General features: G+C 36.3%; 5 protein-coding genes across 6 annotated transcripts; 3 read left to right on the forward strand and 2 right to left on the reverse strand.

Moving 5' to 3' along the window:
* The first annotated feature begins 1,256 nt into the window (after window positions 1–1,256).
* LOC108861959 (3-ketoacyl-CoA synthase 18-like) lies at window positions 1,257–2,904 on the forward strand. Its single transcript, XM_018635960.2, has one exon. It carries the CDS (start codon window positions 1,398–1,400, stop codon window positions 2,862–2,864), a length of 1,467 nt encoding a protein of 488 aa, XP_018491462.1. The 5' UTR covers window positions 1,257–1,397; the 3' UTR covers window positions 2,865–2,904.
* Window positions 2,905–5,404: 2,500 nt separating this feature from the next.
* LOC108861960 (F-box protein At2g16365) lies at window positions 5,405–7,557 on the forward strand. The gene is made up of 4 exons (XM_018635961.2): window positions 5,405–5,565; window positions 5,833–6,496; window positions 6,574–6,599; window positions 6,669–7,557. Exons 2-4 carry the CDS (start codon window positions 5,932–5,934, stop codon window positions 7,305–7,307), a joined length of 1,230 nt encoding a protein of 409 aa, XP_018491463.1. The 5' UTR covers window positions 5,405–5,565; window positions 5,833–5,931; the 3' UTR covers window positions 7,308–7,557.
* Window positions 7,533–8,585, reverse strand: LOC108861961 (40S ribosomal protein S25-3). Its single transcript, XM_018635963.2, has 4 exons — window positions 8,426–8,585; window positions 8,260–8,334; window positions 8,043–8,177; window positions 7,533–7,771 (listed from the first exon to the last, which is right to left on the reverse strand). The coding sequence occupies exons 1-4, from the start codon at window positions 8,426–8,428 to the stop codon at window positions 7,658–7,660; spliced, it is 327 nt and encodes a 108-aa protein (XP_018491465.1). The 5' UTR covers window positions 8,429–8,585; the 3' UTR covers window positions 7,533–7,657.
* Window positions 8,586–8,792: 207 nt separating this feature from the next.
* On the reverse strand, window positions 8,793–11,396 carry LOC108861958 (bifunctional dihydrofolate reductase-thymidylate synthase 1). Its single transcript, XM_018635959.2, has 8 exons — window positions 11,211–11,396; window positions 10,649–11,125; window positions 10,147–10,573; window positions 10,004–10,069; window positions 9,854–9,915; window positions 9,695–9,769; window positions 9,223–9,619; window positions 8,793–9,118 (listed from the first exon to the last, which is right to left on the reverse strand). Exons 2-8 carry the CDS (start codon window positions 11,080–11,082, stop codon window positions 9,008–9,010), a joined length of 1,572 nt encoding a protein of 523 aa, XP_018491461.1. The 5' UTR covers window positions 11,083–11,125; window positions 11,211–11,396; the 3' UTR covers window positions 8,793–9,007.
* Window positions 11,397–12,567: 1,171 nt separating this feature from the next.
* Window positions 12,568–16,572, forward strand: LOC108856893 (phosphatidylinositol/phosphatidylcholine transfer protein SFH7). 2 transcript variants are annotated; one of them, XM_018630795.2, is made up of 13 exons: window positions 12,568–12,707; window positions 12,917–12,959; window positions 13,059–13,305; window positions 14,033–14,132; window positions 14,227–14,493; window positions 14,596–14,673; window positions 14,747–14,898; window positions 14,982–15,081; window positions 15,163–15,249; window positions 15,341–15,461; window positions 15,565–15,929; window positions 16,163–16,237; window positions 16,339–16,572. In XM_018630795.2, the coding sequence occupies exons 2-13, from the start codon at window positions 12,941–12,943 to the stop codon at window positions 16,351–16,353; spliced, it is 1,626 nt and encodes a 541-aa protein (XP_018486297.1). In that variant the 5' UTR covers window positions 12,568–12,707; window positions 12,917–12,940; the 3' UTR covers window positions 16,354–16,572. The 2 variants fall into 2 exon arrangements, with proteins under 2 accessions (XP_018486297.1, XP_018486298.1); XM_018630796.2 differs by lacking the exon at window positions 12,568–12,707 and adding an exon at window positions 12,752–12,839.
* Window positions 16,573–18,322: the final 1,750 nt, after the last annotated feature.

Raw genomic sequence — 18,322 nt, forward strand, 5'->3', positions numbered from 1 at the left:
CTTTTAGAAAAAAAGTAAGACATAGGCTTTCGGACAACCGTAGAGATTCACCTCTCATTGAGGGCTCATGTAGACTACAATCGGTAAATCGCCGCACTAGCTCTAGCTAGAGCTCCTCTCCTGAGACGAGCAGTCTCTCCTCGAAAGACTGTCTTTCGTGAAGTTCTGCGACTGCATGTATCTCGCTAACTTCTAACGAGAATTATTGATAACAATGACTCATTGACAATGACATGTCCCTATATCCACATATCAACAACATGAGACTTTTTTTTAACAACATGAGACTTACCTTTGAAGGAAACCATATCATGTGTTTAAATCTGGTTGTTATATCTGGCCTCGTACGAAGTCCACGAGACAGACACTAGAGACTTAAGATATATATCACCAAACCGCCGATATAGCCTAAATGCCGTCATGTCCACTTTTCTAAATGAAGACATGTCTTTGATATTCCCAAAACGACCTATCATGTGATGGTTACAATCAACCAAACTAGAAGATGAACAAAGTTGGAAGCAAGATTACAAAACTCATTCAGATTCACTTAATAAGTCATAGATGTTTTCATACCAAAACAAAGTCACAGATGCTCATTGTTGGACTTGGCAGCGCCACAATTCCACAAAGCACCGGAGGTTCTATACTTTCGCCGTACGCCTCGTTACAGCCACTGCATTATGCGTTATGCGTCTTATTGGTTCCTACATAAAAAACGAGTAAATAAATCGATTTTTAAATATTAGAATTTTATGAAACTGAGGTCACAACTTCTCGGAAGACTACGAATTAAACCTAGAGTGTTTGTTGGGGAACTTCCGATCCAAGAAAAAACAGCGTGTGAACATGTGCATTGGGGTATAAAACCCTCAACATAGTTAGTATTGTAGCGTCGTGTATTAAAAGTAGAACAAAACCACATGACTAATCACTGGCGTTATAGTTTTTATGATATATTTATAAATCTTTATAAGTCATCAAAATCATCTAGTGGATGAGGAACATATGTGATGTGATCCAAAATTTAATAGATTACTACGAATTTTGTGTAAATCGAAGTAAGTTAGTGAAATATTTGGTCAGAATTAGTTTTATTAACTCTCAAAATGCATACAATTTTATAATATTATATATTATATTTGCAGTTTTTATATCATCTTGATTACGTTTCTGGTAGAGTAAATGCAATTTGAAGGATCCATAACATGTCTTTTTTTTGCTAAAATTTGTCATATAGAAAATATAATATTTGCAGGTTTTGCATGCTCGCCTCTATAAATATTTGCATGTGTAGAGATCGAGAAGCAGAGTGCAGAAATAAGAGATGAGATAGAAGGAGAGCGGCCCTACTAACTACCCTTTCTTTCTTTGTTAACTCAAATATTTACTCTCTAATGGCTAACGTAAAGCTTATTTACCATTTCCTCATAACCCACTTTTTCAAGCTCTGCCTGCTCCCATTAATAGCACTTGTGGCCACCACTAAAGCATCAACCCTAACACAAGAAGATTTCCAAAATCTATGGCTCCATCTCCAACACAACCTCCTAACCCTAACCATTCTCTTTGCGGTTTTCACATTCGTGTCAACCGTCTACTTCTTGACCCGACCTAGACCTGTCTACCTCGTTGACTACTCCTGCCATCTTCCTCCTCCGCATCAAAAGATCACGGTCCAAACGATCAGAAATAATATCAAAAAAAATCTAGAAATAAATCCTTCTCTTAGATTACTGGGAGAGGACTCGTCTTTGGACTTCTTTTATAGGGTTCTAGAACGTTCAGGTCTTGGGGAAGAGACCTACATTCCAAACGCACTTCATAGCGTCCCACCTCTCCAGACAATGGCCGCTGCACGTGAGGAGACAGAACAAGTCATCTTCGACGCCATCGACAATCTCTTAGCCAACACTAAAGTCAACACGCGCGACATCGGTATAATCATCCTCAACTCAAGCACGTTTAACCCGACTCCTTCGCTCTCAGCGATGGTTGTGAACAAGTACAAGCTTAGGAGCAACATCAAGAGCATCAACCTCGGCGGCATGGGCTGCAGCGCGGGCGTCATTGCCATCGATCTCGCTAAGGACTTGTTGCAAGTTCATAAGAACACTTACGCTCTTGTTGTGAGCACGGAGAATATCAGCCGCAACGCGTACGTGGGAGACAACAAATCTATGATCGTCGCCAACTGTTTGTTTCGTCTCGGTGGGGCCGCGGTCTTGCTCTCCAACAAGTCCGAAGACAGGAGACGTTCCAAGTACAAACTGCTCCACACGGTTCGGACACACACCGGAGCGGACGACAAATCTTTTAGATGTGTGCAGCAAGAAGATGATGAGAAGGGCAAAACCGGAGTCTCGTTGACCAAAGATATAACCTCTGTTGCTGGGAGAACCATTACCAAAAACATAGCCACTTTGGGTCCGTTGGTTCTTCCCTTGAGCGAGAAGCTCCTCTTTTTCAAGACTTATATTCACAAGAAGTACTTTGACGACAAGATTAAACACTATGTCCCGGATTTTAAGCGTGCCATTGATCATTTCTGCATCCATCCGGGTGGGAGAGCTCTGATCGATGAGCTTGAGAAGAACCTGGGGCTATCTCCGGTTGACGTGGAGCCATCCAGGTCGACATTGCATAGGTTTGGTAATACTTCTTCGAGCTCTATTTGGTATGAGTTAGCTTATACGGAAGCTAAAGGTAGGATGAAGAGAGGGAACAAAGCTTGGCAGATTGCTTTAGGTTCAGGTTTTAAGTGTAACAGTGCGGTGTGGGTGGCTTTACGCAATGTCAACCCTTCGGTTAATAGTCCTTGGGAACATTGCATTGACAAATACCCTGTTAAGCTTGATCTTTGATTATTTCAAAGTTAATAAGGTTGATCTCCAATATGTGTTATCGGTACACTTTTTTCTCTTCCTTTGTGATATGCTGGTGAATTTATGTTGTTGGTTGTAGTTGAGTTCAGTGAATGACTGCATTGTTAAGAGTGTTACTTTTGGTTTAATAGTTTTATATGAGTTCTAAGAGAAACTAGATCTTGACCCGTGCGACCGCACGGGTATTAATTTTCACTTTTAGTTTTTATTTATTTATACAAAATAATATATTTATAATATTTGATCGTTTTATATTGATTAAGTTAGGGGTGGATATTTGGGTATCCACTCGAATTCGGTTAAAATCTATTCGGGTTTGAGATTTTCGAGTTTAAAGATTCTAGCTTTATTCGTGTATTTATAAATTTTGGTTCCGGTTTGATTCGGATTTTTGCGGGTTTGATAACCCGTTTAAACTATTTTTAAATTTTCAAAATTTATATATCTTTAAATATCTCTAAATCTAAAAATAAAAATAATATAACATGTAAATATGAGTAATGTGATTTGAGTAATGTAAGCCAAAGTACCTAAATTAAAAATTAAAAATATGTTTAACTTGAATATTTGGATGAGAATAAATATATATTTTAAGTATTTTTGGTGTTTTAATTATTGTTTATCTATTTTAGATGTTTACTTTTGACTATTTTTTATATTTCAAATATTTTAAACAACTTTAAAATAGCTTATATCTTTAATATTAACTCTAAAAATAGTTAACATATTAAGTATATAAATATGATTTAAATACATTCGAATATCCAAAATATTTCGTTCAGATCAGGTTTGGTTATGGTTTTCTAGATACCAAAATGGTAAAAATCCGTTTAGATATTATCTAGTTTCGGTTCAAATTTGATAATATTTTTCGTTCAGATTCCTTAAATGAAAAGTTGATATTATAATTTCTATGAATTGTTTGTCCAGTAAAAATGTAATTTTTTAATTTGAATTTGATTTAATGGAGAAATTAATGAAGTGTATTTAATTCAAATTTAATTTTGGAAAACACATTAATCTAAGTGAAAAAAGACAAAATATTAAAATAGAAAGTATTGTTTAATTGTGTATTTAATTTTGGAAAACACATTAACTAAAGTGAAAAAGACAAACATAAAAATAGGAAACTTAATTAATACTACAGTGGCATGAAGTGTAAATAAAAGTGAAAACTAAGGGGTATTTTTAAATGGGTACTTCTCTTTTAATAAGATAGATAGACACAACTTTTAATTTGTAATAACACAACTTTTCACTTTGTAATGTTTCATTTTCTACTTACTGATTTATTTTTCTAATAAAAAAGTGATGTTCGTGATCCTTTAAGTTTGTAGTGATCAGAATATATGTGATATAAATTATTTCTTCCTCTTATACTTTATATTCTAAAATTCAGTTTTTTTAACATGACATCAGAGTCTTATTGATTCAAAGACTAACTAAAGAATAAAGAGAAGCAAGTATTTGCAAAAAGGATTCAAGGAAAAGCTAGAAACAACGAAAGCAACAATGTAGTGATTCCCATATTTAAAGAGGAGATTTCTGGCACATCAAAATGACAACAATTTTCATAACTCAAAAATTGTGGATACTGGTGGAGAATGGAGTTCTGAACTAACCGGCACAACAAACAAAGAAAACTCCTAGACTGTTGCACTTAAGAAATCAATGGGAAGGAGCATCATTGCAAATTGTTGTGTCTGATCAGATATTCTCGCATAGAACCAGCTGTTACTTTAAAGGAAGCGTGGGATGCTTTGAAATCTGAAATCCAAGGAACTCCACAATTATGATTAATCAAACTACAATCGTTAAAAAGGGAGTATAAAAATTTGAAGATGAATGAAAGTGATAACATCAAAGTCTTCACTAACAAATCAATTGATTTGGGAAATCAATTAAGGATTCATGGTGAAGAGAAGTTGGACTATCTATCAGATTGTCTATAAAATTTCCATATCTCTCCAGAAATATTTGACAGCATTGTGGCTGTGATGGAGCAAAAAAAAAAAGTTGGATGTCAATGTATAAATGAAGATAACACCTTGCAATGTATTAATATACAAGCTAACTATCAAAGTATCTGGAAAACGTGGTTAGTAACCAAAAGATAGCAGGGTGCGAAATTTGTAATCTTTAAACAATTAAGTGAAATCGATGTTGTTGAATATGCTCATTTTTATACAGTGCCGGCTAAAGCTTAGAGGTAGTGCTGACTGTGCATTTGTACAGGGTCCACTTTTCTCTATCAAATTTCTTTTACTAATTAGGGTCCTAAAATTTTAAAATCTTGTAAAATATACTACAAATCTAAATATTGCACATAAATCCTCCTAACATATTTATTTCAGATCAGGGCCCAATATCTAAGTGAGCGGGCCCTGTTTTTATAGTATAGTACAGTTATTGTTCGGAGTTCGGACATTTATTGTGAGCCATTTGTATTAGACATGGTAGGAAAAGGAACACGTCAATTTTACAATTTAATTTTTTTTCCGAAATTTATAAAGAATTAGAAAATAATTGCTACTCGTTGATGCTTTGCGACATACGAGGTTTCAACAACTTCTTGTTAGAAATGGATTTGGTGACATTCGCCTTCTCGCGCTGATTCCTTTTTTTCTTTCTTTCATTCTTCCTTCAAAAAGAAGAAGACAGTTTCTCTCCACGTTTTCTGGTAACAATCTCAAATCTCTTGATTGAAAAATGTGGTCTGTAACTGAAGCTTGTGTCTTTATTTTTCTGAAAATTGATTGAAAAATGTGATCTTTAGACTCTGATTGTGTCTGAGGCTTATCTTTAACCGTCCACCTTTTTTTTTATTGATGAAATTCTACTCAAAATGTAACCTTTTGAGTGAAATGTGGAAGCTTTGATGAGATTCTCTTTGTCGTTTTGGAGTTTATCCATTGTAATTGATAAAGAAAGTGACTTTTACTTACAGGTGATTTGATCAGGCTTCTGGAGAAGTCTGTGAAGCTCTGTTTTGGTACACCACCATTGTCTGAACAGTTTATGGTTATTGGGTAAAGTTAACAAGGGAATGAGCAAGAAAAAGGAATCAGCTTGGTTAGGTCGTTGGACTCAGTTAGGTAATGAAGTGAAGTTTCATGATCGTAGTAGTGGTAGTGACTCTAAGGAGTTGACTAGGGCTGAAGTCGATAAAGAGGTGTTGCCGTTTCCAATGTTCAAGGTTTCTCAGAAGAGAGATAATACTACTAAAGACGAATTGGGTTCAAGCTCGAAAGCTAATAACAACAGAATGCCTTGGATGTATGCTCAAGGAGATGATAACCATGTTAAAGAAAAGACTACACAGAACCTGCTTGAGCTGATGAGACCAGTGAGGTTTTACGCAACGGTTGATTCGATCAACTTGCCAGAAGAAGATGGTGGTCATCAGGTACTGAAGGGTTCCATGAAACTGAAAGGGAAGATTTTTGGTAGGTATCTTGATCTGTTTCCAAACCACCAACAACATAAAGGAGGAGGAGGAGGAGGAGGAGCTAGGCTGGAATCTCTGGAAAGCTCCCAAGAAGAGAAGAATGAATCATCTGCGGAGACTGATACCTTGGAAATGGATAAACTTCAGATGATTCATCTTTCTGGTATATATTGAAAACTTAACATACATGTCTCGCTCTGTTTATTCTCATACTTTTCTGATTCTCATTCTTCTTGGCAGGCTCCATTGCTTCCTCCTCAACTAAGGTATTTGATTAATCTACCTCTGTTCTCAAAAGCGTTTTCCAGAAACCTTACAATGACTTGGTTTTGTAGGGCAAAGGAAGAAAAGACGATTCGGCGGTTCCCAGGACTGAAATACCAGACATGAATGAAGAACCACCTCTGGTTATGGATGGAGAGAACTCAGTAGATGGTGGGCATCAGGGAGAAACAAGCAACTCAGCTACTCAAAGTATGAACGTGGACCACTTTCTCTCAAGAGACTGCAAACGTGTGCGGTTGGAACAAGAGCCAGAAGCCAGCAGCAGTAGATGGGTCAAGCGTCTGAAGAGAAACTCCTTTGATTCCAGCGGACATGATGAAACCAAGAGCCTGATGAAGATTGAAGAAGAAGAAGGGAACAACAGCAACAACAACAACAACCTCTTCCTTGAAATCTTGAAGTCAGGTATCAACAATCTCCAACCAAGAAATCAAGAACCTGCCACTTCACAAACCAAGGGAGGTGATGACGTTACGCTTATGCATCCATGGATCCAGAGATGGTGCAAGAAGAAAGATGAAGCAGAAGGGGAAGATGTTAGGTTTGAGGCAGAGAAGGAAAAGGAGAAGAAACAGTATCCGAGTATTGCAGCCATGGCACTGATGGGGAAGGCTCTGACCGGTTTAAACCCGTATGGTCTTAGAAAGACAGACTCTCTCATGGTCTGGAATGCTCGGGATCTAAGGTAGGATAAACAAAACCATCATCCTGATCACCAGAACTAGCTATCAGGCTTCAGTTGAATTCGAATTCGAACCATGTGCCGTTGGCCTGGTTGTTTTGTTTGATATATGAATAACTTATTTGTATTATAAAACTTCATTTGGTCGCAACACTAAGTAATTGGGTGACTAAACATATCAAATACCAGTTGTGTTTTATGTTTCATGTAAAATATAAATCTTTTTAAGACGAGAGCAAACTCCATTCTTGATTGAAGGGAAAAAAGATGAACATCTAAACATTGAGTCAAAGACTTGAGAAGTACATGTGGGCAAAAAGAAAGAGAGAGAGAGGAAAGACAATGAAAAGGAAACACTTAGTTGTGGGTAGCCCTAGTGTAAATCTGCTGGCTGGAGTGAGTAGAGACCATCCTGATGGTTCCTTTAGCCATCAAATCTCTGATAGCCTTCCTAGCAAGTGACCCATTGATCTACACAGCACACAAATATCATCATGTCACAAACTCTAAAACAATGAGAGAACCATCTGTGCTCAAAATCTATGAATCAGATCATTTTAGCGATAAGCAAGAAGAAAAAGTTGTTGCTTGAGCTTCACAAGCGTACCCAATAACAAAGATTTAGTTTTCCAAATTATACAAAAAGCATGCAAAGAACATCGATAGCTTATCTAAACCCAAACACACAACAAAGAGCTTATCTAGTGAAAAGTTTGAAACTTTGGAGAGTGGATTTAATTACACGAAGACGGTCGGAGAGGATGGAAGGAGTGATGAGTTTGAACTTGGGAGCTTCGGAGAGAAGCTTGTCGTAAGTAGGCTGATCGAAGAGAACCATGTTGTTCACCTTCTCCTTTTGCTTTCCCTTGCTCCACTTCTGTTTCAGTCAATCAAAGAGCAACGTAACTGTAAGCAAACAAGCAAGTAAGATGTGATTTTTTCTTGGATGGGAAAATGACCTTCTTCTTCTGCTTCCCGCCCCCTGATTTGGCGGGTTTAGAGGATGGTGGTGGAACTTTGTCCTTCTTCGGTGCCTGCCATCACCAAAACATAAACCCCATTTTGTCAGATCACCCATCATCATAACACGAAAAAGTTAGATAGAGATAGAAACGGAGCACACACCATTGAAGGAATTGACTGAACAGAAGAGAGGGGAGGCGGCTACAAGGGTGGACGAGCTGAAAAACCAGAAAACCAACAAAAAAAACCTAAAAAGAGTGTTTTTGTAAAGTAACAGCGAAAGGGAAAGGGTAAGAGGGAGGGGCTACCTCCTTAATAATAAAACGCTGCGTTTTCCACTGCTTTGAAAGCCCACAAACAGGCCTACAAGCTTTATCTGATAACCAATTATTATCCGTTGATTCTATGGACTCTTGCTCATTTCCAGCGAACTATGGTTTTGGATTTGCCAAGGATTTATAGTCATCTTGACCTTATTATTTATAACTAAGGTTAGTCAAAAGAAAAACTGAAAAGACAGGGAGGATAGTAAGATCAGACCAAAATTCGTTCCGAATATAAAGGAAACTCGCATCAAGAACCCCCTAAATCGCTTTAGAACCCTGTGTGGGAACTAAAGGATTCCAACACACATGTATCGATCACACTATCAGTGTTAAAGTTATCTCACCCACACAAAAGGGTATTCAATCTTTTACATTTTACATCACCACACTTGAGTAAGAGATGGATGGGGGAAACAAACTAAACTGCCATTTTCATCTCTATTTTCTTGTGAGGTTCATACCCAATGAGTTCAAAGTCTGCTGCCACAAAAGAGTCAACCTCTTTCTTCTCACCGTTTATCTTCAAAACCTGCAGTTGCCAAAACAAAACAAAAAACACACACATTAAACATATAGATGAATATGGTCCGCATTGCATACCTCAACCATCATTGTTATTATTGGTACACTTACAGGAAAAGGTTTTGGTGGGTTCCGAAGTTGCTCCTGGAGAGGCCTCACGTGAGTTCGATACACATGAGCATCCCCAATGACATGGATAAAATCACCGGGAACAAGATCACACACATGAGCTAGCATGCAAGTCAGAAGAGAGTAGGAAGCAATGTTAAACGGCACACCAAGGCCCATATCCGCTGAACGCTGATACATCTGACACGAGAGCTCCCCTTCCGCCACGTAGAACTGTGCGAACATGTGGCACGGAGGAAGCGCCATCAGCTTGAGGTCAGAAGGGTTCCAAGCCGATAATATGATACGCCGATCATCAGGATTGTTCTTGATCTTGTCGATTACATCTGCCAGCTGATCAAATCCTTGGCCAGTATAATCAGCATGCATATCTGTGTACCTGTAAAAAGAACAAGAGATTCACCCAAAGAAAATCATCCAAACAGAGAAGAGAAAGCAAAGAGATGTTACTGACTTGGCCCCAAAGTGTCTCCATTGAAATCCATAAACAGGTCCAAGGTCGCCTTCCTCTCTCTCAGTCAGACCAATACTGAAAATAAGTGAGGATCTATCAGCAAGAAGGTCGTGACATGACAATGAATCTTTAATTTCTTGAAACGGTTTAAAAGCTTACCCATCAAGATACTCTCTTGAAGCATTCCCATCCCATATATGGATACCTTTTTCCTGAAGCACCTGCCAGTGTACAGAGACGCCTCTCAGAGAACTATCTACTAACTCTTTTGTATAGTTTAGAGCACACAACCATTGTGAAAATAAATACCTTTGCATTAGTTGAGCCGCTTATAAACCATAGAAGCTCCTCAAGAACACCTCTCCAGAACACTCTCTAAACACAAGACGCAAACAGATTGAATCATATGAGATAGTGCCCTCAAGATATGACAGAAGACAATGAGCATATACCTTCGTTGTCAGAAGTGGAAAGCTTCTGCGCAGATTGAATTTCATCTGTGTGCCAAACCTCGACAACGTACCAGTCCCCGTCCTATCATTCTTCACGTTACCGTTCGAGATAATATCATCAACCATATTCAAATACCGAAACTCCTCATGCTGATCGAAAACCATCTTGGGGAGAAACGAAAACCTCTTCCCATTATAAAACTGAAGAAGAGACTGCGACCCGTTGCTTTCATCACCATCAGCACAACTCTTCACACGGACAAAACTGGTGAAGCAGAACCGAAGTCCATTCTCAGTTATAGGAACAGACGAACACCAAGGCTGATAAACGCGAGTGTCAATCTCGGGTATAAACGTGTCACACTCAATACTCGTATCAATCTCAGTCAAATGAATAGCATCGCAACTAGGCCTGTTCAATGCTTCCCTGCAAAACAAACACAACAATCAGCAACAAGATAAGGAATCAATCACCAAAAAAAAGCAAAAATCAACACATTACCTCAAAACATCACCACCTCCTATAACAAAGACCCTCTCGATAGACAAACAGTAAGGCGGTGCGGCTAAGAGATAAAGAGCAGAATCAACACTACTGCAGGTGACAACATTCTCGGTGTTGGCTATATCAAACCCACCAGAGCGAGTCAGAACAACGTTGAGGCGACCGGAGAGGGGCCTGTGCTTAGCGGGGATAGATTCCCACGTCTTTCTACCCATCACGACGGCGTTTTTCTTGGTTGGGTCGGAGGTTGTTTGAGTGATGTCCTTGAAGAACTTGAGGTCGGTAGGGAGGCTCCAGGGGAGTTTGCCGTCTTTGCCGATACCCATTTGCTTGGTTGCGGCTACCACGACTTGGTAAGTCCTCTGAGGGTCTGGAGGAGTTGTTGTGGTGTTGGCGTCATCGCCGTTGAGAGTGGTTGTTGTTGTTGCCATGGTGGAAAAAAGTTCGAGACTTTGTGGTTTAAGACAGCAGATACTGAGACAATCAAACACTGATTAAGATTTGATTCATATGATGTCATAACAATCGAAATAATCGAAAATTTCAGATTCAGACTGACCGATTTAAAGGCGAAAGGAAGAATCTTTGGCAGAGAATCGAAACCGCAGAAGATTAATGCAAAAGAGGAATTGGGGAGTTTTCTGCTGGTAGGTAAAGCCTCCTTGTTCCTTTCACCTAACTCTTGCGTTTTGTTTGATTGGGAAACTGTCTATAGAGCTTGAAAAGGACGGGGAGAGGTGATAAGCGGGAGAGTGAATAGTGGTGGGCTCGAGTTGATTTAGGTCTTTTATTTTTGGTATTTTTTTCAATTTTTTTTAGTTTTTGATATTTTTTCTGTAAATTTCGGTTTATAAGAAAAATTAATCAGTGATTTAGTTTAGTTTTTTAATCATATAAATATATTTTACGCAGATTTAGTCTCTCCGTTCCGTTTCATATTAAGTATCGTTTTATCTTTTAAATTTTGTTTCATTGTAAATGTTGTTTTATATTTTCAAAATAAATATTAAAAATATTATTTTCTGTTATTACTTTTACTTTCAACTCATTTATTATTAAAAATCAAAGTATTAACTATAAGATAGAAAAATTAATCATTTGATTAGTTTGTGTGTAAAATTATTAAACGATACTTATAATGAGACGGAATGAAACGGGGGAAGTAGAGATTTTTTATTATTTGAAATTTTACTATCTTTGTGTCAACAACACAGAATGAAAAGATCCAAACCCATTTAGCTTAACTAATACGATGATTGTTACATGAGTTGTGAGCAATCCGTGTAAGCATATTTCCTTCTTTATTACAGGTGTATGGTTGGTAACCTTACCTGAGTGAATTATAAGATTTAATGGTGAGTTAATCACGTTGGACTATTTTAGTTTTGTTGGGATGCTAGTGATTAACTCCAATTTAAAACTAAAATAGTCCAACGTGATTAACCCCAATTTAAAATGATACTATTGTCATATAGGTATGCTTTAATTAATCGGTGTATCCAAATCGAATGTGATATGAGTGATTGAGTTTTACAAAAGTGATATGAAATTTATTATTCTGAAATCCATAAGTTTTGGCTCAGCAAATCCCACTACTAAAAACAATTGAGTGTAGCGTGCTACGTGTCTATGTATCTAGTATTGACTAATCTAAAAGGAATATGGAGAACATATACTTCTCGATATGCTTTTTATTTTATTTTACTTGATGTAGCATGGTTGATGTAAAATATGTTTTAACTCGCAGTAGTGGGCTGAACTTAGTCAACATAGGCGTCACCTCTCTTCTATTATCTAGGTTTATTGTACATATATGATTGGTTGTTCATAATTTTTAATATAGCACACACATGTCTATTTCCATGATTAAGACAAAACAAGTTGCAAAACAAAACAAAACAAAAAAAACAAGTTGCAAAAAAGGAACAGTCTTTGGACCTTATCAATGGCTTGTTAGATTGTAAATCAAGTATTTTTCTCCAAGTCTTAGTTTCAAATCATCCTCTCCATTACCATCTTCCAGCCTTTCACCTCTTAATCATTCATCTCCAATAAGGTAAAGACTAAAACAAATATTTTTCATCTTCTCTTTCTCAATCTTGATCATTCTCATCTTGAATTATCTTTTGCCTGATCCTTCACCATCTACCCTTCTCTGGACGCGCCAGCGCGTTTCATTCATCAATATGTATTTCGTATTAATTGTACGAATAATCCGGCCATTCCGCCAGTACTTGATTCTGAATCATCTTAATTGTCTTGTAGGTGCTCAATTAAGTTCATCTAAGCATGGCTGACACCAAACAAGGTATATATAAAGTCAATGCATTTGTCTACGCCGTAAAATACAATATTTTTGATGTTCTCTAATGTTAAGTTAAACTAAATGAATCATGGGTGGAATTAGATATTGAAACTTCGGAGGATGAGAGGAAGATAACGAAGATAAGCTCCTTTAGAAAGAAAGCAATAAGCGCATCAAACAGATTTAAGAAGTCGTTCAGGAGGAAGAGTCGGAGGAACTTAGGCAGAATCGTGTCAGAGCCAGGCGGCATCAATGCCGAGGATCTTGAGTCTATTGATGCATTCCGTCGACTCCTTCTCCAAGAGGACCTTTTACCTACCCAACACGATGATCCTCACATGATGCTCAGGTTTTTTTTTCCAACTCATGAAAGAAAACAAAATTTGCTTTTAGGTACAACTTAAAATAGATGATTGACATTTTTTGGAAAATCAGTCTATAATTGTTCGCCAAATCGAAGGTCAACAGCAAAACCAAGTAGCCAAATATACCAAAATAAAACAAATATAAACTAGTTTTTTTTCTTTAACTTTAGTAGGTGGCATGATGAAGGACTAACTTTTGTGGAACATTAGTTTCTGACGTGGAAATATTTTAGACTTAACCAACTTTGAGTTGATCTATTAGTTAAAACTCATAGATTACTTAATTTTAATTTTAAAAATAATGAATTCAACTCATATTGGAAAAAACCTACTCTCCAAATAATAGTATAGATTACTTAATACTTGGTATGGGTCTCGTAAATACGGACCCACATATGACTTCCGATTTTTTTTTTTTGTAAATTATACTTCCGATTTTTTTTGACATCAACACCCAAATTATTCAAAAAAGAAATTTAGCTTAGATTTATTTTTACTGTGAGAGTATGTCAAATAGGGTGGATGATATTGATATCAATATATATGAAATGTGTTTACGTATCATAGAATTTCGTATAAGGTCCGAAAAGGTTCAAATCTTACTTGAGGATATACTTAATCGTTTTTCTTTGCCAAAAATTTCCTATAAATATTGTGTTCTCATATTAAAAATAAAAGTTACAGTCTCTGATGTTTGTTTGATCTACAAAGATTCTTAAGGGCGAGAAAATCAGACGCTGAGAAAGCAAAGCAAATGTGGAGTGACATGCTCCAATGGAGAAAAGATTTCGGAGCCGATTCAATCATCGAGGTCCACCATTAATTTGTCCATAATTTTTGGAACATCTCTCATGCCGAGTAAATGTATAGTGTTTTGACATTAAATAATATTTCTGATGATGAAGGATTTTGAGTTTGAAGAGATCGATGATGTTGTCAAACATTATCCTCAAGGCTATCATGGAGTGGACAAAGAAGGAAGGCCGGTTTACATTGAGAGATTAGGCCAAATCGATGCTAACAAACTGTTACAAGCGACTACAATGGACCGGTACGAGAAGTACCATGTAAAAGAGTTCGAGAAGATGTTCAAGATCAAGTTCCCTTCTTGCTCAGCGGCAGCAAAGAAGCACATCGATCAAAGCACAACCATTTTTGATGTGCAAGGCGTGGTGTGTTACCTTTTAATATCTTGATTCTAAACACAAAGATGTATAAATACGAAAAAGATTGTACATATTTTTAAAAATATGTTGCATTTTTCCTGAATATAGGGGCTTAAGAACTTCAACAAATGTGCAAGGGAGCTTCTACAACGCCTTCTGAAGATAGACAACGACAATTACCCTGAGGTATTCAAATCTCAAACAGCTTTTCATCATTACAAATGGTAACCAATTAGTGAATTAAGTTTTTCTTTTGTAGACTCTAAACAGAATGTTCATCATAAATGCGGGTCCTGGATTCCGGCTCTTATGGGGCCCGGTTAAATCTTTCCTTGATCCAAAGACGACGTCAAAGATTCATGTTCTCGGGAACAAATACCAGAGCAAATTGCTCGAAGCCATTGACGCTAGGTAAGATTAGTAGTCATTAATCATCTTAATATGCTATGTATACTTATTTGTAATTTTTTACAAAATCCGGTTTCTTGTATTAGTGAGTTGCCAGATTTCTTTGGCGGCCGTTGCACTTGTGAAGACAAAGGAGGCTGCATGCGATCTGATAAAGGCCCATGGAACGATCCCGAGATTCTTAAGGTTAACTTTGGAGCTTAAAACTTGTTTTTTTTTAACGTTTTATTTGAGTCTCTTACCAAAGTGTGTTCTTATGAAAAGCAGATGGTGAAGAATCCTGAGGCCAAGTTCTCGACTATTTCAGAGGACGAACGTATACTCGTAGAAGAAGAAATGTCAATGGTCTTCGAGGTAAGCTAAGAACTTTGTCAACAATAAACATTAGCATGAATTCTCATAAGTTACGTATCTAATTAAGAATATTTTATGCATAACTATAAAGCCTCTGGAGAAAAAGAAAAAGAGAACCATCAAAGACAATGTGTGTGAGAAACAAATTGCAGTAGTTGACAAGTTCATGGCCCTGTCTTTACCTGAAAAGCCTCCAAAAACCGTCAAAAGAGGTAATATAGCTATTCATATTAATTAATTATTATAGCTCAAATCTGAAGATTATTTCTTGTTCAACAATCCAAATTGTTTAACCTGTCATGGACTATTGCGTAGGGAAGGCGCCACAAAAGAAAGATGATGGTTTTCTTGTGGGAGGGGTTATCGCCTTTGTGATGGGAATTCTAGCAATGGTCCGGCTATCTAAAGGGGTTCCACGCAAGCTCACAGAGGCTGCACTATTCGGAAACTCAGTTTCCAATGAGGAATCAAAAATGACTAAACCGGACCAAGATCAACTTTCAACACCGGTCTCAAGCTCTGAGTATGTATTAATGGCAAAGAGAATGTCCGATCTTGAAGAAAAGTACATGTCCCTTGATTCTAAACCAGCGGATGATGGTTTAGAGAAAGAACAAAAACTTCAGGCTGCGCTAAACCGAGTCCAAGTGCTTGAGCTAGAGTTATCTGAGACCAGAAAGGTAAGATCTAACTCAGTCAAACTAGACTCAAATAAACGACAAAGAACAAATATTAGCTAATTAACAAATGCTAAAGAAAATAGCAAAATGGCACAGCTACAAGACTAGTGGAATAAACACGTTTTTTTTAGAAAATGACATATTACTAAATTTTCTTTTCTAGTAGAGACAGAGTGGCATATATTTTTAATTATAGACTATACTTAATAGTTTTTCTGCTTTTTCCGGTTTAGGCTTTGGATGAAACGATCGCCAAGCAGAAGGGAATTCTTGAATATATTGAGAAGAAAAAGAAGAAGAAGAGTCTGGTGAGATGAATCCTTCAGAGAACTTTTATGATTTATACTAATGCTTAATTAATTTCTAATGTTCTATGTCTATGTCCCTAACGATTTTGTCGTAATTTCAGTGTTTCAGGTTCTGAATCAACGAACCGCTCTGACACCCCCCCCCCCCCCCCCCCCAAAAAATAGAAAAGAAAAAAATCCTGTCTGAAAATAAGATGAGATGAAAAGCACATGATACACGATTTTTCTATATATAACTTTGTTGTTAAGCAAAAAGTGGAGTTTGCCACTAGAGGCATGCTTTTTGGTGTTCTCTTGTAATTTCGAGTGCTTATTTTGGTATTCGCTTGCAACTTTTCTTACTTGTACTTAGATTAATTCGTGCGAGTAAACGATAACTAATGTATCAACTATCATCACTGGTGTGCATTCAACCAAAATGTACTTTATTGTGATGCAAAGAGTATATTTATTTGATGTCAGTGCATACAATTATGCACTGGATCTGGATGGCAGCTAAAATTTGTGGTCATTTGTGGCCGACCCAGGGCCGGCCCTGGGGTAAAGCATGCAAAGCAGTGGCTTTAGGCGCCATAGCTTTATATACTTTACGGGGCGCCAACATCCTGTTAAGTCACTGTAACCTAGCGGTTTGTGTTCAGCACCACTGAGATGTTGGTGGCGAGTTCAATTCCTCCTCCCTTCATATTTTTCCTCCTTTTTCTTTTTCTTTTGGATAAGTATAGTAATTGATACCGATTTGACATGAACAATTTGGTTACCTTTTCTAACAACTTAGTTTCTTTTATTACCACACTATATTAAATGATATATATCATTAATAAACTATTTAACTAATTAAATCTTTTTTGATCAAAACTAATTAAATCCTGATTATTTTTAAAGGAGATATTTTTCTTTTTGGGTCTCCATTTTTTGTAAATTTTTATATTTAATGAAAAATTATATAATATGAGAATACAAATTATCCTAAACTGGGTTCTAATATTCTTTGATATATTTCTCAAAGTGAAATAAGTGTTAATGTTCAACTTTTATCATATGTATTGCAATATTAGAAAATTTATGTTATTTTTAAAGGAAATTAAAATACAATTAAGAATCAATCAAATGAATTATCAGTGGAATGCAAACCATCTAAAATGTGGTTATTCAAAAAAAAAAATTTGAAACTAATGGTTATTCAAAATTGATCAATGGTTTTGCGAGAAATTTTTTTTTTCGTCTAAAACAGATGAAGCTTTAGTAACATATATTTTGATTATATATTAAAAGTAGTAAAAAAATTGTAGTTATATTTATGGGGCATTATGTTTTAGATTTGCTTTAGGCGCCATATTAATCCGGACCGGTCCTGGGCCGACCCTCCAGTAAAGACTGTCTGTAGGGAAACAGAATGATGGAAATCAAGAAAATTGTGTATTTTACTATTTGCTAACAATAAAGATTTTGTTTCTTTATGAAAAAATCATAAAAAAATTTCTGAATCTTTTATGTAGCAGTAGGGACTCCCCTAAGTCCTAACTGATTGATCTCTCTGAATCTGAGGTTTTATTGTATCTACGTAATTTTCCCTTTTTTCTTGTTGTATGATTATTTTTGATCCCCTAAAATCTGTCAGTCATTAGTATTGGAGAATAAACCAAAAAAATTTGGATCATATCTTTCGGAGTATATTTAGCATTGTGAATATTATGTAATTTTCTTATTGGATCATTATGTAATATTATGTATAAATTTATTAAGTATTCATATATCAAATTATCAATGGAACAAAGCAAGTCATTCTCCAGTTGATCCTGTTCCTCAAATGAATTTCAGTTCATCATATAGCTTATTTTTTCCGTTAATCAAGCGACAACAAACAAAATTTGATAACCAATTAGTTAAATAACTATCTAAAACTAAGTATGTGAATATAAATATTCATAATTTAGATATCTAAGTTTACCAACTCAAAAAAATTGAAATATTAATATTTAAATATTAATAAATACTTATAACTGATTATATATACTTGATATTATTTTATTAAATTTATAAATTTTTGAAAATAAGCAAGATGACTCAAATAGGAACAATTTA

The sequence above is a fragment of the Raphanus sativus genome, chromosome 5 (assembly GCF_000801105.2).
Source record: "Raphanus sativus cultivar WK10039 chromosome 5, ASM80110v3, whole genome shotgun sequence".
Taxonomy (NCBI): Eukaryota; Viridiplantae; Streptophyta; class Magnoliopsida; order Brassicales; family Brassicaceae; genus Raphanus; species Raphanus sativus.

What these genes read in the sequence shown, in the direction of transcription:
- LOC108861959 (XM_018635960.2), top strand. Translation starts at nt 1,398, where the DNA reads ATGGCTAACGTAAAGCTTATTTACCATTTCCTCATAACCCACTTTTTC.
- LOC108861960 (XM_018635961.2), top strand. Translation starts at nt 5,932, where the DNA reads ATGAGCAAGAAAAAGGAATCAGCTTGGTTAGGTCGTTGGACTCAGTTA. An exon ending in TCAGATGATTCATCTTTCTG is followed by an intron (nt 6,497 to 6,573) that starts GTATATATTGAA and finishes TCTTCTTGGCAG; the next exon opens with GCTCCATTGCTTCCTCCTCA. An exon ending in TTGCTTCCTCCTCAACTAAG is followed by an intron (nt 6,600 to 6,668) that starts GTATTTGATTAA and finishes TTGGTTTTGTAG; the next exon opens with GGCAAAGGAAGAAAAGACGA.
- LOC108861961 (XM_018635963.2), bottom strand. An exon ending in GCGGGAAGCAGAAGAAGAAG is followed by an intron (nt 8,178 to 8,259) that starts GTCATTTTCCCA and finishes TGACTGAAACAG; the next exon opens with AAGTGGAGCAAGGGAAAGCA. An exon ending in TCCTCTCCGACCGTCTTCGT is followed by an intron (nt 7,772 to 8,042) that starts GTAATTAAATCC and finishes TGTGCTGTGTAG; the next exon opens with ATCAATGGGTCACTTGCTAG.
- LOC108861958 (XM_018635959.2), bottom strand. Translation starts at nt 11,082, where the DNA reads ATGGCAACAACAACAACCACTCTCAACGGCGATGACGCCAACACCACA. An exon ending in TCAAGAGAGTATCTTGATGG is followed by an intron (nt 9,770 to 9,853) that starts GTAAGCTTTTAA and finishes ACTTATTTTCAG; the next exon opens with TATTGGTCTGACTGAGAGAG. An exon ending in ACCCACCAAAACCTTTTCCT is followed by an intron (nt 9,119 to 9,222) that starts GTAAGTGTACCA and finishes TGGCAACTGCAG; the next exon opens with GTTTTGAAGATAAACGGTGA.
- LOC108856893 (XM_018630795.2), top strand. An exon ending in GATCCTCACATGATGCTCAG is followed by an intron (nt 13,306 to 14,032) that starts GTTTTTTTTTCC and finishes TGATCTACAAAG; the next exon opens with ATTCTTAAGGGCGAGAAAAT. An exon ending in TCCAAAAACCGTCAAAAGAG is followed by an intron (nt 15,462 to 15,564) that starts GTAATATAGCTA and finishes ACTATTGCGTAG; the next exon opens with GGAAGGCGCCACAAAAGAAA.